We start from the raw sequence: 16,750 nt of genomic DNA on the forward strand, positions 1-16,750 counted from the left end.
TAAGGAAGCCAAAGGAAGTCATACCTAAACATAACATACGTAAAAACAGCCAAAGAAAAGTTCCCTAAAAGAGCTAAAATTCAACTTAAAATGAAAATTAGCACCAGTGAAAGCCTGAAAAACCAAGGAATGATATTTCCAAGGGACTGAGAGAAAGAAACTCTGAACTTAAGGTTGTACACCTCCAGAAAAACTATCTTTTAAAAATGCAAATAAAAATAATGACACACAAGTGAAGCAAAATTGACTGCCAACAGATCCTAATAAGAAATACGGCATCCTTGGCTGCAGGGTGTTTCTGTGTCGTGAATTCACTCCTTCGCAGTGGTAAGTAGGAAATTGTGTCAGTGTAATACGCAATTTGCATTTTTGTACATAATGTTTCCTGGCACATTAATACTTTGCATCATCAAGCAATAAAAGTGAATGCAAATTGAATTGAGGCCCTGGCCAGGTAGCTCAGTTGGTTAACACATCATCCTGATATGGCAAGGTTATGGGTTTGATCCCCAGTCAGGGTACCTACAAGAATAAAGCAATGAATACATAAATAAGTAGAACAACAAATTGATGTTTTGCTCTCTCTCAAAATCAAGCACTCTCTTTTTCCCACGAGCCTTTCTATTTTCAGTGTACAATTTTGTAGAACACAAGGTTTTCAAGTACAGAAACATTTTGACAAATGCCTCTACTGAAGGGAATACTTTAGGCAACAAGATAGTTGTCTCAGGTGAGAGGTGTGAGATGCCATAATGAATAATGATTAAAAAGTAGGTAAGCATGTTGGTAATTCTGAACAAATATTGACTGTAGGAAAGAAACAATAATACTGTTTGATTCAAGGCAGAACTAAATACTGGAATGTAATTTTTCAAGTGTTTTCATGTTCCTGTGAAGAAGGTAAAGGTAGTGGTTGTTTCTCTTTTTAATATTAACTTGTGAGATAGTTATTGTAAAATTTTAAAGAAAAGTAAGGAAATGTTAAAAAAAATCAGGATAGCTCCTTTCAGCAGTGTGAAAGGAAATTGGGATGGGGTCACATAAGTGGATTTAAAGCCACTGGTGACATTTTACTCCCTAAGATGTTGGTAATTACCTGGTTGTTCATATTACTGATGGTCTTCAAACTTACACGTGGTTAGAAGTATTTGCATATATTGTTTACTTAAAAATGTTTATATTATATTAAAATCTGCATGTAGCAGCTTACTAATAGAAACTAGTTTTTCTGGTTTGTTTCAGTTACCATGATTGTTCTTCTGTGGGCTGTAGTGTGGTCGATTACTGGCAGCGAATGTCTTCCTGGAGGAAACCTGTTTGGAATTATAATCCTTTTCATATGTGCCGTCATTGGGGGTAAACTTATGGGGCTCGTGAAGCTGCCTACATTGCCTCCACTGCCTCCTCTTCTTGGTAAGTGCTGAACATATCCTGTCTTCTTCAGAGTGAGTTACGTTTCAAGGATAGTAGTTTGGAAACCTTGGGAAATAAAGGAATAAACTATTTCTGGATTTTCTATGCTGGAGCTAAAAACTAATAGTTTAAGTTTGAGGACTTTTGTGAGCCAGTTGTGAAAAATGGTGATTTCAAAAAATTAAGTTATGTATGAGGTCTGTCCAGAAAAAGTCCAGCCATTATTAATATAAGAACAGTCTGCGTGACATGGATGTAACCTGAAAGCCAAGGAGAGTGGATTGAAAGGCGCATGCATGAACAATGATGACTTCACTGTACTAGTCAGTTAGGGGTGTTAGACACCATTGAGTGAGCATGTGTACGGTGTGGCCATCACATTCAAAATGACTGAGTAGAGGAACAAATCTGTATCAAATTTTGCATTAAGCTTGAACATTCCCATGTGGAAACTATTGGGATGATTCAGCAGGATGCAGCTATGGGCAACTGGTGATTGACAGCTTCATCAAGACAGCACACCCACTCATGCATCACGTCTCATGCAGAATTTTTTGGTGCAACATCAAATCACCCAGGTGACTCAACCCCACTACAGCCCAGATTTGGTGCCCTGCCACTTCTGGCTTTTCCCAAAACTAAAATGGCTTTTGAAAAGCAATCGATGAGACTCAAGAAAATAATTTGGGTTAGCTGATGGCAATTGGGAGAACTGTGTGAGGTCCCAAGGTGTACCTTCTTTGAAGGGGACTGAGGCATCATTGTCCAATGTACAGTGTTTCTTGTATCTTACATATTCTTCAATAAATATCTCTATTTTTCATATTACATGGCTGGATACCTTCTGGACAGACCTCGTATACTACACTTAAGAGTTGAGTAACTTGCATTAAAAATGTGAGCAATAAATACTTAAAACTGATCCTAAGGATTTTAAGACATTTCCCCTTATCTCTGTTCTTGAGATTGTGGAAATACCATATCATGATGTGGCAGTGCCCTTCTCCTTCCAGCCCCACATTGAGTGACATCAAGTTCACAGTTTAACATGGGCCAGGGTGGAAGTATTTATAATACAAAAATCAGCAAATACTACAAATCAGGACTTGATATACTGTAAGTTTCTCACATCTTTGACAAACAAGTGAAGTTCCTGTACATATTTTCATTTACATTAACATAGCATGTTCATTCATTATGAATTTCATTATTCATTAACATTAACATAAACAAAAATAAACACCAACATTTATGGTGATACTAATACTCACTTGTCAGTGAAGTGAGTGACTACTTTGCTAAACTTTTTCATTAAGGACTTGCTTCAAAAATAACTTGGCAGTATTTGAAATAAATTGCACTTTTGTTGATGGTTTTTAAATATTTTTTAAAATTTCATAATACAATTTTTTTAAAAAAAGAATACACCTTTTTGAAGAAGGTGTTCTTTCCTCCACAGCCAAGGAGAGGCTCCTGTGGGCCTAGAGGCAGGAAGGGGACGCCTGCTGAGTCGCAATCAGTGGCCACACCAATCCGGATCACTGGTGAAGGAAACACGGGCCCAGGGAAATTCGGTTTCACATTCATCTGCAGAATGAAAAGTGCCCCCTTACCTCCTCTAAAACTCCTAAAGAAACTCTTGACATATTTTTGAGTTCTTGTAAGAGTATCACTCCTTTGGATTTCAGGTAGTTATGTGCTATAATCAATCTATGGCTGGTTTAGATCCACACTTTAAGTTTCAGTAAGAAACTCTTGACATATTAACAAAATGTAAGATTAGTGGAGCATTTTTGGCTGGTAATTCATCAATATCTATAAAAATGATATGCATACCTGGACCCTAGAGCCTAACATTTCCACTGCTATAAATTATCCTGTGGATATACTTGCACAAACCTGCAAATACATAAGCTCCATACAAACAGGGACCATGTTAGTCCAGCTCACCTCTGTGTTACCAGGAAACCATAAGAGTACCATAAGGCTGGCATGCAGTAGGCACTTAATAAGTACCTCATGTATGAACTTGCCCATGAATTGGCCCCGAAATTATATTTTCAAACAATGAAGTACTATTATGACTATTAAAAAGAATAAGGCAAATATAGATGTGCATCATTGGGAATATGTTCAGAATATGTGGCTAAGTGGACAAAACCCTAAATTGTACAATGGTGTAAAAGTGTGCTCCCGTTTGAGTCCAAGTGCACATGCATGCAAACATATGCACATATGGTGTGCTTAAGTAGGCAAAGAAACATCCTGGAAAAGTGCAGAAAACACTTCACAGTGGAAACTTTTGGGGAATGAAGGCGGAAAGTTACAGTGGGGTTGGATATATGCTTGTTACTTTACTTCTGCCTGTAATGTGTTAATTTTACCATGAGTATATATTGTTCTTATCACTAATCTTTTTAAAAGATATATTACAGCCTAGTTCATACTTTCAAAAATTCTAGAAAGACCGTGACTACAGAATTCAGGACTTTGAGACCTTCTTCTAGATTAAAAGGCAGTGATGAGAGATGCCTGGAGGTGAATTTGGCTTTCTTGCCTGGAGGTATCTGGAGCAAGTCAGAAAAAGCTGTGCTTGTAATTGGTCTCTGTTCTCATAGCTTACACACACAAAGCACCTCAACTTTAGTAAATGCATTTAGTCCTTTAATGTGTGGTGCGTATAAGGACATAGTGAGGAGGGCAGGAGCCTCACAGTTCCTGGTGGATCAGTCCTGTTGGTATGAATGTGTGATACCAGCAAGGGCAGAATTCTCTCACGACCACCAGCTTCCTCAGTCACACTCAACTACTTCCAAATTCCAGATTATGTCACATGTTCTCATCATACCTTGGAAGAAAGTTCTGTGTCTTCTGTAAACTTCTCAATTCCCCCAACCCTGTCTCCTTCCCCCTTCCTTTCCTTTGGACTCCTGTGACTCATCCTCCTGTCTCAGCTTATGCTTATGGCTCTATATCATTGTGTCTGTCCATCTGTCTTGCTCCCCTACAGTCTGAAAGCTTATTGAGGTGCAATGCCAAGTCTTTGTCCATTATTGTCTCAAATACCTACCCCAGTGTCTCAAATACTGAAGGCATTGATTGGTATGTGTTGAATTGTTGAATGAAAGGAGGCACTTCTAAGCCTTTGTAAAGCAGGTTTTTTTTTTAATTAAATTATCTGGTTTGAATGTAAAATAGAGCCTCATATAGGTATTTGTTGATATTTCAGGTAATCTGACATGGCAAGTAATTTCAGGAGCTGTTTGCTGCTTGCACACAAACAGATGACTGAATTAGACATTTTATTAAAACATTTTGTATTTAGAATTTGATCACACCTTCCAATATTGTGTCCTATTTCTCTCTCTCAGTTTCATTTACTCTAATGACTATTTTAGTCTGTCATTTTTATCTGCATATGAGAGCCTTTTGTTAGCTTCTTTACCATATTAATTTTTTAATTAAAGTTTAATGTAGTTTTATCTAAGGACTAAGCATAAACAAAATAGTTTCTGGGATTATAGAGTAATCTTGGTCACATCTAAAGAGCTGAAAAGTATTTTTTGCATTGGAAAACCAAAGAGTTGTTTGGCTTCTCCACTGCAGGCATGCTGCTTGCTGGGTTTCTCATCAGAAATATCCCCGTGGTCAGTGAGAACGTGCAGATCAAGCACAGGTGGTCCTCTGCTTTGCGCAGCCTAGCCCTGTCTGTGATACTGGTTCGTGCTGGCCTCGGGCTGGATTCAAAGGTACTGAAGTTGGGACATTCTAACTATCGACCATGAATGTTGTTCCTCCAATGCAGCGAGTAGTAGCGTCGCAGCTTTAGAAAATGGGTGTGGACACTTTGCATGGCATTCTCAAGAAGGCAAGGGGATTTAATTCAGGTAGGACTATCCCCAGGAGATGTTCCCTGTTTTTTTAAGGAGGAAAGTACAGTTACTGTCTGTTTGGGGACAGCACTAAGAATAAAGCTCCCCCACCTTTCTCTGTCAGTGATATAGGCCATAGTTGTAAATAATGATCATGAGAGAGCCATCCTCTATTTGAAGCACAAAGCCCAAAACAGGGGTTCGGGCCTAACTGTACTGGCTTAGGAAGCTGCCTAGAATATAGAATGAGCCTCATTCTGTATCATTTTCTAAAATGATTTTAGTTATGTGTGTTTTGGGATATGGGAGTGAATATTTTGGGGGATGGAGGTCATTAACCTGGGTTCATGCTGAGGCCACAAATTATACATAAAGCTAACACTGAGAAGACTAAACCTGCCTGGGTTCTAACCTAGCTCCACCACTCACCAGTTTCATGATCTTGGGCAAATGACTCTAACTTGTACCTTTTCAGAGGAGGACATCTAAAAATGGTGGTAATAATATTACCTACATTACAGGGTTGTTATGAGGCCTAAATAAGTTATCTCCAAAACAGTTAGAACTCTGAAATGTTTGCGAAGCAAGATTCCTTACCTGCAAACTTCATGATGATCCGGACATGACCTGAATACTGAAGAAAAAGCATTTCATGTCATTTTCTCTGTGGGTCTTCAGAGGCTTAGTTTAATATGTCTGTTCTTCTATTTCAGGCCCTGAAGAAGTTGAAGGGTGTCTGTGTACGATTATCCATGGGCCCTTGTCTTGTGGAAGCATGCACGTCCGCCCTTCTTGCCCACTTCCTAATGGGTTTACCGTGGCAGTGGGCATTCATGCTGGGGTAATGACTTTGCCTTGTCGTGTGAAAATATGCAGGGCCATGTAGGACTTTCTCTGATTCTGCACAAGAGAATGCTTAATAGTGCTTTCTTAAGGACATCCGAAATACAACGTGGATATTCCAGCGTAATATGATGACTGTTAATATTCTACCATACGATTCAGTGATCCTGCTGTCTCTTCCTTCCCCTGTCGGTTCTTTTTTCAAATGGCTAAGGACTGAGAGAGGAAAATAAATATAAAGTGCTTACTAGAAATTTAGTGCTAATAAGTAGGCCAGAAGTTAGTTGTCGATTCTCATGGTTAAGACTCTGGAGCTGTACTGCCTGGTCTCAAGTCCCAGCTTGGGACTCTCCAGGATGTGGTCTCTGGCAAGTTATGCAATCTCTCTGTGCCTCGGTGTCCTCATCTGCAAAACAAACAGGATGATTGTAGCTGCCTCATGGGGTTGTTATGAGGATTAAATTATTTAATACATATGAAGTGCTTAAAGTGGCATTTGGCATGTGGTAAGTCACAGCTTCTGCTGTGACTACTGCTTCTATTCTTTGTATCACTGTCACCATCAGTATGGCCCACCCCTTCTGATCTGTTGCCTCATTTTACATACCAAGCCCGGAGAGAAGAATCCCAATCCAAAAATCCATAGCTGTGTTTTTTAAAACTTATGCCATGAATGTTTTGGGTTTTTTTTTAAGGCAGATGCCTGGGGCCTAACCCCATAGGTCTTCCAGACCAGCAGTCCCCAACCTTTTTGGCACAAGAGACCAGTTTCATGAAAGAGAATTTTTCCACAGATGGGGGGAGGCCCACTTGCCTGCCATTCATGTCCTGCTGTGCAGTGCAATTCCTAACAGGCCAAGGACCAGTACCTGTCCTTGTCCCATGAGTCAGGACCCCTGTTCTAAACCGCCCAGAAATAAATATATATATAAAAGCAACCAAAGTGCTTGCAGTGCAAGTTGTTCATGGCCACAGTTTGGTTTTTCTTTTTTAAATGTTCCATAGAACTTGTATATGTGAATGTGTTTCTCTTTTGAGGCATCACTGCCACTTGAAAGACTATCTAAAGTGTATCCCCTAAAAAAGTAGAGGTTGTTGTAATTCTAGTAATGATAATGATGATGATGATGATGATGGGTAAAATGGTATCATAAATGTTGAAGGTGCTGCCTGCTTAGCTTTGTTTTAGGTGCTGTCTCTCCAGCTGTCGTGGTACCTTCAATGCTCCTATTGCAGGAACAAGGCTATGGTGTTGAAAAAGGTATCCCAACCTTACTCATGGCTGCTGGCAGCTTTGATGACATTCTGGCCATCACTGGCTTCAACACGTGCTTGGGCATGGCCTTTTCCACAGGTAAACTGATCAGTTCACAGTGTGCTGTCCTCTTGAGCTCAAGAGAGAGATTATAATGAAATAAACGTGGCATATTTGCTTGATGATTGATTAAGGCAAATTCAAATAGAGAAAGCAACTCAAGCAACTCAAGTTAGTTCCTTACCTAAGGGGGATCCAGTAGGTTCCTACCTTTCCTCCATTCACCATCTAGACACAGCCTGCTCGAGTAGAGTGGGAAGTGAATGAATGGGGAGTGCAAAGCAGCAGCGTTTAAAGAAGGAGAGCAGGCCCTGGCTGGTGTAGCTCAGTGGATTGAGCGCAGGCCTGCAAACCACACGATCGCGGTTCGATTCCCAGTCAGGGCACATACCTGGCTTGCAGGCCAGTTCCGGGTTCCTGGTGGGGGACACACGAGAGGCAACCATACATTGATATTTCTCTCTTTCTCTCTCTCTCTCTCTCTCTCTCCCCTTTCTTTCCCCTCTAAGATAAATAAAATCTTAAAAAAAAAAAAAAAGAAGGAGAGCAGCTTCTGCGTGGAGCCATCTAGGAAAGTTTAATCTGGAGACTCACACAAAGGTTGCGTCAGTTTTTCCATCTGCAAAATGACAGGGAAGAGTCTGAGTGGAAGGGACTATTTCTGTTCTCTCATTTTTATACTTTATGGTTACAAAAAATGATCTTAAATACTTGATAATTATCTGATTTGGGTATATTTTGTTTTAAGTAGTAATAAAGAAGAAACACCTTAGAAGGTTATGTATTCTCTATACAGTTCCCTGTAGTTATCTTAACCATTTTGTGGTTACATACGATTTATAGTGGTTACCTAGAACCTCACCTCTTCTTACTGCCCCAGTTGCCTTAACATCCAGTTCCTGCCTTGTCTCATTAGTAAATTAATCTTATCAAAGCATAGCTTTCATAATGTTACTTTCTTTTTCAAGAACCAGTGGGGATTCCCTATTACCTATTAAATCAAATCTACTCTGTTGCCTTTATCTTAACTCTATTGTACCTATCCAAACTTATGTTCTCACTGATTTCTTGGCCTACACCTTTAAAACAATGATTCTCAGCCTTGGATGCACTCAGGTATGGAGGTAAGAAACATCCAAACCTACGGAAAATTTTTGTGTATTTATATGAGCCAAACTGACAACAATGTCTGGAAGCAAAATTGAACAGATTGGGAAAATGCCCTGGAGAATAGCAGTTTTACACTTTATTTTATGCATTAGAACCATAGGAGGAACTGTCTGGTGGGGAGGTTACACGAAATTCATTGGTGATAGATTAGGGATGCAAGAGAAACCAAATAGGCAAAATATCTGAGATTGGATAAAGAGTAAAATGGATTGAGTGCGGGCCTGCGAACCACATGATCTCGGTTCGATTCCCAGTCAGAGCACATGCCTGGGTTGCAGGCTGGTTCCCTGCAGGCCAACTCCCAGCAGGGGACCCATGAAAGGCAACCATACATTGATGTTTCTCTCCGTCTCCTTCCTCTCTAAAGATAAATAAATAAATAAAATCTTTAAAAAAAGAGTAAAATGGAGAGACACATACTTCTTTTACATTGGTGGATCCAAAATAGTTAACAATTAACATTTACAGCACACAGGGATGGGGTGCAGAGGACCCCAAAAAAGTAGAGCAATGAGGGGTTCTGCCAATGAAGCTGCAGGGCGAGGGTGTGAGTACCCACAGTGACCTGCTTTCAGTTAGGAAATTTTGTGACTCGGACCATCCTACGTGGCTACTTTCAGCCTCTGAGTTTGTAAAGCCGACCATGCAGGCTACCCCTGAGCTTGTAGGGTTTATTTTAGTATGTGGGCCTTTTTTGTCCACACTAGAATTGCCTACAGTAAGAGGATTAAAAAATACATATATATGGCCCCACCTTAGACTATTTCAGTTCCTTTAGGAACTGAAAACACAACTATAGAGTGTTGAAAAACATAACCAAGTAAACCTGAAGATCTATTTTGCTTTATTACGTGATTCATGAGTTGGGAAGCATCCCATTTAGCAACTAGAAGGGCTCTCTAAGGCGGGGGGGTCAAACTCATTTTCACCGGTGGCCACATCAGCCTCGCAGTTGCCTTCAGAGGGCCAAATGTAATTTCAAGTCCTTAACAGTTAAGGAGTAGTTACATTTATACAGTTCTAAATTATATTCAGTTCTTGGAAGGCAACTGCAAGGCTGATGTGGCCACTGGTGAAAGTGAGTTTCACACCCCTGCTGTAAGGGTAGGAAAAATGGAAGATTGTTATAGGAAGAAGGGTAAGGCAAAGGAGCCATTGAGAAAAGAAAAGAAAGGGTTATTATTCGACCAGACTGTCTTTTTTCTTTTGAGGCAGGGAAAGAAGATAAAGATTTATATTATGCAGATTGCCTCCTCTTTCTAGTGGGGTGGTAGGTAGAGATGGTCCACATGACAAGATAGTTCCTTGATGTTGACCAGGAAATCCAAGACTGTTGGAATAAGATTATATTTCTGAGACATGTTGACACTGCAATTAAATCAGGTATTAGATCTAGGTTTGGTATCATGGGCTTTAGTGACACCATTGTGGTCCCATGGTTTTGTTTTTAACAAGGGCATTGGAGTTTGCATTAAAATCATGGGGGAGGGGAAGAGCAGGGGCAGGCAGGGCAGTGGCGAGGGTTTGCTCCAATTTGCATAGTCAGGGGTGGGGCAAGGGGGGAGAAGGCCATGGATAGGTTAAAAAACCTTCCTTGTGGACAATGCTACATTCACTCTACCTGTTCCCCTACGTGTGGTCCCTTGTCCTTTGGATGGGCACTATCTGGGACCTCTTAAAAATGTGGATCCCAAGCCCTGCCAGACTTACTGAATCAGAATGTCAGAGATGGAGTCCAAGAAGTCTTAAATAAATAAATAAATAAACAAACAAACAAACAAACAAAAATACCTTACTATACAAGAAACTGAAAGTAATTAGTACTTTCTACATATTTATAGCAAATTATTCACTGTAATAGGTCAAGACATATGCTATTATAACACACTTTTGACAGTCATACCCTAACAGAGAGTTGTCTGAACTAAATAAAATGTCTACAAGGTTATTACACTTTTAAATAAAAGAGATGATTGAAACTGTAGGGCAAGAAAAAATGGTTTACCTCTACCCATTTTCGGTTCCTTGCTGGGACTCTGTAAATCAGACTGACCAACGACAGATGAACACGAGAAAAAAAGCTTATTAGCACGTGTGTTGAGCCACACTCAAATGCGAGCCCTCAGGGAGGAGGAACTGGAAGGCGTGGTTAGAATTTGGGCTTATGTGGCATCTTAACAAAGAACGATAATTTTGTAGAGAGTTGCCAAAGGATGAGGACTTTGAGCGTTTAGGTCAGCGAATTATGGCAAGGCAAACCTATGAGAAAACTAATGGTGGATAAGGGCTGGTCTTAGCAAAAACTGCTCTGTCGATTTCTTCTAGTGCCATCTCTGAGCCTGTGAGGGTCCCTGGTGGTCGCAGTGGTTAACTTCCGGCCCTCCTGGTTCAGAGAGTAGGGGCACCTTTACACATTTGTAACCAGCTTTTAAACAAACAGAGGGAGTGCAGGGAACTTTTTGTGTATCTGTCTCTCCTCAAGTGCCTTCAGCGCAAAGTAATCCTTATGCCAAAGTAGCATATTTTGAGGTGGCATAATCCGTATCCTTCATCACAATAAAAAGAATTTGTTAGTACATTTATTCTTAGAATAGTGTGTGAAAAGGCTTTATGTGTTGAGCAATTTGAATACAATTTTCTGCACAATGTGCTAACAAAGATTTTCTTCATTAAAGTGTTCTAAAGTTTTTATGCTTGGGTGGAGTATCAGGTTCTTATTACCTCTCTTTATTATAATATTTCAAAGAAGCTAGACTTCTAAGAGCAATTTCAAAAATAATTTGCTTATTTTTTTTAAATTACCATTGACATTGAATGTTACTTTATTATTTTCATTATTCACTTTACTAGAAACTGCATTAGTTTCAGGTGTATGCCCAGTGGTTAGTCAGTGATATAATGTACAAAGTGATCTTCCCGTTGTTTCAAGTACCCACCTGGTACCATACATAGTTATTACAATACTAACTGTATTCCCTATGCTGTACTTTACATCCATGTGACTATTCAAAAATAATATTTTTTAATTCACTTTTAGAATAAACATTAGAGGGACTTACCTGTATACTCACTTTACTAAGAAGAGAATTTTGATTTTAATTGCCAAATTCTTAAATTACTGCATTCTATCCGTATCATAGCTCCTCAAAATCAGGGTGCATTTATTACTTAAAAATGGCAATTTAAAGGCTAGATCTGTCTACGTATCCAGCCTCTGCATATAGTAGAACAGAAAAAATTATCTTTGAATCATGAATTTTACCTTTCATGTTTTCTCGGGCTCTTTGAGTAAATATTTGTGGAAGGAGACATACAAAAAAGTACACAAGTCATAGCTGATGTCTGTTTTGAAATATATATCCCACATATATGTACCTTTCTTATAAGCTGGGTCTCTTCGACACTTTAAGTCATAGGTTCAAGAATGGAGAGATCAGGCGATATCTATAAACTCTTCCTTCAGTGTAATTTGGTGCTTTATGCTGATGTTTAAAGGCACAGCTGTTTATGGGTTTAGAGTTCTGTCTGAAGTTTTTCTTTTTTATATATTTGTAAGGCTCCACAGCTTTGAACATCTTCAGAGGAGTTTTGGAGGTGGTAATTGGTGTGGCAGCAGGATCTCTTCTTGGATTTTTTGTTCAGTACTTTCCAAGCAGTGACCAGGTAAGAGAAATAACCCGTGGGAAAGTTATGCTCTGATTGTTGCTGGAAAAACATTCTGGAGCACTTCCTTCAAAGCCAGCGTTGGGGACATAACTTAGAGAGTGGCACCCCATATTCAAACGGCCTATCTAATAGTGCTGCCTATGAGATGTAGGAAGAGAACTAAATGTGTGAGATTTCAACTCAATCCTAGAAGTTTTTTCTCTAATTTGTATTGTGTACATTTCAAATTTCTCTGCAAAACAAATAACAATTACAAAATGATACAATATACAAGTTTTTAAATTAGTGTATTCTATGTTATTATTTCTATTTATTTTTATTAATTATTTGTAATGCAGAACTAGAACAAATATTTCAAAAATTTACATGAGATCACAAAAGTCCCCATATAGCAACAGTGATCCTGAGAAAGAACAAAGTTGGAGGAATCACACTACCTAATATCAAACTGTACTACAAGGCATTAGTAATCAAAACAGCCTGGTACTGGCATGAAAACAGGCACATAGATGAATGGAACAGAATAGAAAGCCCAGAAATAAACCCATACGTTTATAGTCAATTAATATTCAACAGAGTAAACAAGTATATACCATGGGCTAAAGATAATTTATTGAATAAATGGTGTTGGGAAAATTGGACAGGTATGCACAGAAAAATGAAGCTAGATCACTTTCATACATCACACACAAGAATAAATTCAAAATGGATTGAAGACCTAAATGTTAGACCCGAAATCATAAAAATCCTAGAAGAAAACATAGGCAGCAAAATCTCCGATATTGCTCATAGAAATTTTTTTTATCAGATATATCTCTCCAGGCTAGGGAAACAAAAGAAAAACTAAACACATGAGACTACATCAAATTAAAAAGTTTTATTTGCACAGCAAAGGAAAACATCAACAAACTAAAAAGACAACCCACAGAATGGGAGAACATATTCAGTGATACATCTGATAAGGATTTAATCTCCAAAGTTTATAAAGTACTTACAAAACTCAACACCAAATAACCAAGCAACCCAATTTAAAATGGGCAAAGGACCTAAACAGACCCTTCTCCAAAGAGAACATACAGGTGGCCAATAGACATATGAAAAGATGCTCAGTGTCACTAATAATCAGAGACATAATACTCAATTGAATCAAGATATAAAATGGCTGCATGCACCTTTTATTTAGTATCAAAATACCTTAGATTCTAACACTATCTAATACTACAGATAGACCTTAATATTTTTTATAATATTGTCCAATATTTCTAACCACAGAGATCAAAGTTCTCTATGGTTCACAATGCTCTCTTAACATAAAGATTTTTTCCTATAAGAATTGTCATTTTGAAGATTTCAGAGCATTGTGAATGGATTGGAAACTTGAGTAGAGGGATTTCTGGCCAAGATGGAGACAAAGATAGACATTTTGCCTCTTCGCATAACCAAAAAAAGGAAAACAACAAATTTTAAACCAAAAAACAACCAGAATTGCCAGAAAAATCAAACTGTATAGAAGTCTACCAGCCAAGGAGTTAAAAAAGACACATTCATCCAGACTGGTAGGAGGGGAGGAGACAGGCAGCCAGGTTGGACAGGATGCACAGCAAGGTAACAGCTGGAAGACTGGGTAGGCGAGGTGACAGCTGGTAGCTGGCGGTTCCACATTTGCATGTGGATAAACCAGGACAAACAACCCAGGAGCAAGACAGATGGCACAGCCTCAGGTTCCAGGGTGAGAAAAGAAAGCCTCAAAACCTCTGGTGGTAAAAAACTGTGCGGAGGGGTTGCAGTGGTGAGAGAAACTCCCAGGCTCACAGGAGAGTTCATGGGAGAGAACCACAGTGTCCTAGAACATACACAAACCACTTACCATGGAACCAACACCTTAAGGGCCCGGTTTGCTTGTGGGAAGCAGGGGAAGTGACTGAAAGCCAGCCAAGAACCCAGCAAGTAGCTGTTCCCTTTCTGACCCCTCCCCCACATACTACACCACAATGCAGAGACAGGGGTTGCACCTGCCCTGGTGAATACCTAAGGCTCTGCCCCTTACAACATAACAGGTGTTACAAGACAAAGAAATATGGCCCAAATGAAAGAACAGATCCAAGCTCCAGTAGAAGAACTAAGTGATGAAAGAGACAGCTAATCCATCAGATGTAGAGTTCAAAACACTGGTAATCAGGATGCTCCCAGAAATGGTTGAGTATGCCCACTAAATAGAGGAAAAAGTGAAGGCGATGCAAAGTGAAATAAAGAAAAATATACAGGGAACCAACAATGAAGGGAAGAAAACTGAGAATCAAATAAATTATTTAAAGCAGAAGGAAGAAATAAGCATTCACCCAGAACAGAATGAAGAAACAACTTCAAAAAATGAGGAGCCCTGGCTGGTGTAGCTCAGTGGATTGAGCGCGGGCCTGGGAACCAAACAACCACGGTTCGATTCCCAGTCAGGGCACATGCCTGGGTTGCAGGCCAGTTCCCAGCAGGGGACGCAAGAGAGGCAACCATACATTGGTATTTCTCTCCCTCTCTCCTTTCCTTCCCCTCTAAAGACAAATAAATAAATATATTTTAAAAATGAGAGGCTTAGGAAAGTCTGGAGCAACTGTAAAAGTTCCAACATCTGAATCATTGGGATGTGAGAAGGAGAAGAGGAACAGCAAGAAATTGAAAACTTATTTGAGCAAATAATGAAGGAGAACTTCCCCAGTCTGGCAAAGGAAATAGACTTCCAGAAAGTCCAGGAAGGTCAGAGTCCCAAAGAAATTGGACCCAAGGCAAATCATAATTACATTACCCAAGATTAAAGAAAAGGAGAGAATCTTAAAAGCAGCAAGAGAAAAGGAGAGAGTTAACTACAAAGGAGTTCCCATAACTGATTTCCCAAAAGAAACCTTGCAGGCATGAAGAAGCTGGAAAAAAAAAGTATTCAAAGTCATGAAAGTCAAGGATCTACATCCAAGATTACTCTATCCATCAAAACTATCATCTAAAATGGAAGCGCAGATAAAGTGCTTCCTAGATAAGGTCAAGTTAAAGGAGTTAACCTGACCTTTTACCAAGGTTTTATTACCAAGCTTTTATTATATAAAATGTTAAATGGACTTATTTAGAAGAAACAGAAGAAGATCAAAACTATTAAAATGACAACAAACAACCTAAAAAATGAAAGTGAAAACAAACTAAACAACTAGAACAGGAACAGAATCACAGAAATGGAGATCACATGGCAGGTTATCAGTGGGGAGGAGGAGGAGGAAGAATGGGGCAATAGGTACAGGGAATAAGAAGCATAAATAGTAGGTACAAAATAAGGTGGGGAGGCTAAGAATAATGTGGGAAATGGAAAAGCCAAAGAACTTATATGTATGACCCATGGACATAAACTATGGTGGGGGAATGCTGGTGGGAGGTACACAGGGCTGAAGGGGATAAAGGGGAGAAAAAATGGGACAACTATAATCAATAAAATATACTTTAAGAAAAGAAACTTAAGTAGAACTTTAAGAAAATTAATATATCCATTACCAGTTTGTTGATTTGAATTTTCATTGTCCTCCATAAAACTTGAGGTAAAATTGTCTTATAAAAGAAAATTGTGAAAAATACTGTAAATTTTTTGAATGCATAAAAGAAAGTGACAAGGTCTTTCTGACTACACAACAAAATGAAGAGAAAAATGTGTGTAAAGTGATATGGTTAGTTCAAGAAAGCGCCACTCTGTTTATTAGGGCAGCCACTGGCTACATGTGGCTATAACAGACAGTGTAGATACAGAAATTTCCTCCTGTTGGGAAGCACTGATCCAGTAGAACCCACACAGTAACTCATGATGAGAGTACTATTCATACAATCATTTTACTGATAAGGAAATGAAAACTTAGGGGGAAGTAACTTGAACAAGGTCACATAACTAGAATGCAGTGGAGCCAGAAATGAACTCAGTTATTTCCCCTTCAGATCCTGCCTGCCTTTAACTCAAGCATTCTTAAAGACGTGCCTGTCTTCTAAAGTTATCAAGAATTTTTAAAGGCAGGACATTGAAAAGTGGAGGGAAAGAAGTACACATTTCTTAAGACATTAAAAATCAACAACATAAATAAATAAAAATAAAACTCAGCAACAAAAAACTACTCAGTCAATAGCCTCTTAAAGATTCTTGGTATGTAAGGATTTAGAAAGAAAACCCAAAGTGCATAACATTAAAGAATAAACAGCCTAAAACTAACAGATGGCGTATCTTTATCCTTTACAAAAGTCCGTGATATAACAGCTTTCAGGGAGGAGGAAATGAAGCCTGGAGAGGCGTGGGAATATGTCACACATACACCAATGATGGTGAAAGAGCTGGAATTTTAACCCTGGCCTGTCTGGCTCCAAAGCCCATAGTGCTTTTTTCTACTGTTCCATCAGCCCTGTAAAATTCTGCATTGATAACTGCGGAGGAAGCTAACTCTTATTCCCGAAAGAG

The 16,750-nt window shown here is 39.1% G+C and overlaps 1 protein-coding gene across 4 annotated transcripts in view; it reads left to right on the forward strand.

Moving 5' to 3' along the window:
- Positions 1-16,750, forward strand: part of SLC9B2 (solute carrier family 9 member B2) — a 52,566-nt gene that overhangs the window by 20,637 nt on the left and 15,179 nt on the right. For all 4 annotated transcript variants that reach the window (XM_037031961.1, XM_037031962.1, XM_037031960.1 and 1 more), the window contains 5 exons: positions 1,243-1,413; positions 5,020-5,162; positions 5,999-6,126; positions 7,307-7,482; positions 12,170-12,276. In XM_037031961.1, coding sequence (XP_036887856.1) covers positions 1,243-1,413; positions 5,020-5,162; positions 5,999-6,126; positions 7,307-7,482; positions 12,170-12,276 — 725 coding nt within the window. The remainder of the gene's footprint in view (positions 1-1,242; positions 1,414-5,019; positions 5,163-5,998; positions 6,127-7,306; positions 7,483-12,169; positions 12,277-16,750) is intronic.

This window comes from Sturnira hondurensis, unplaced genomic scaffold, assembly GCF_014824575.4.
Source record: "Sturnira hondurensis isolate 20B ecotype Veracruz unplaced genomic scaffold, ASM1482457v3 Scaffold0021214, whole genome shotgun sequence".
Taxonomy (NCBI): domain Eukaryota; kingdom Metazoa; phylum Chordata; class Mammalia; order Chiroptera; family Phyllostomidae; genus Sturnira; species Sturnira hondurensis.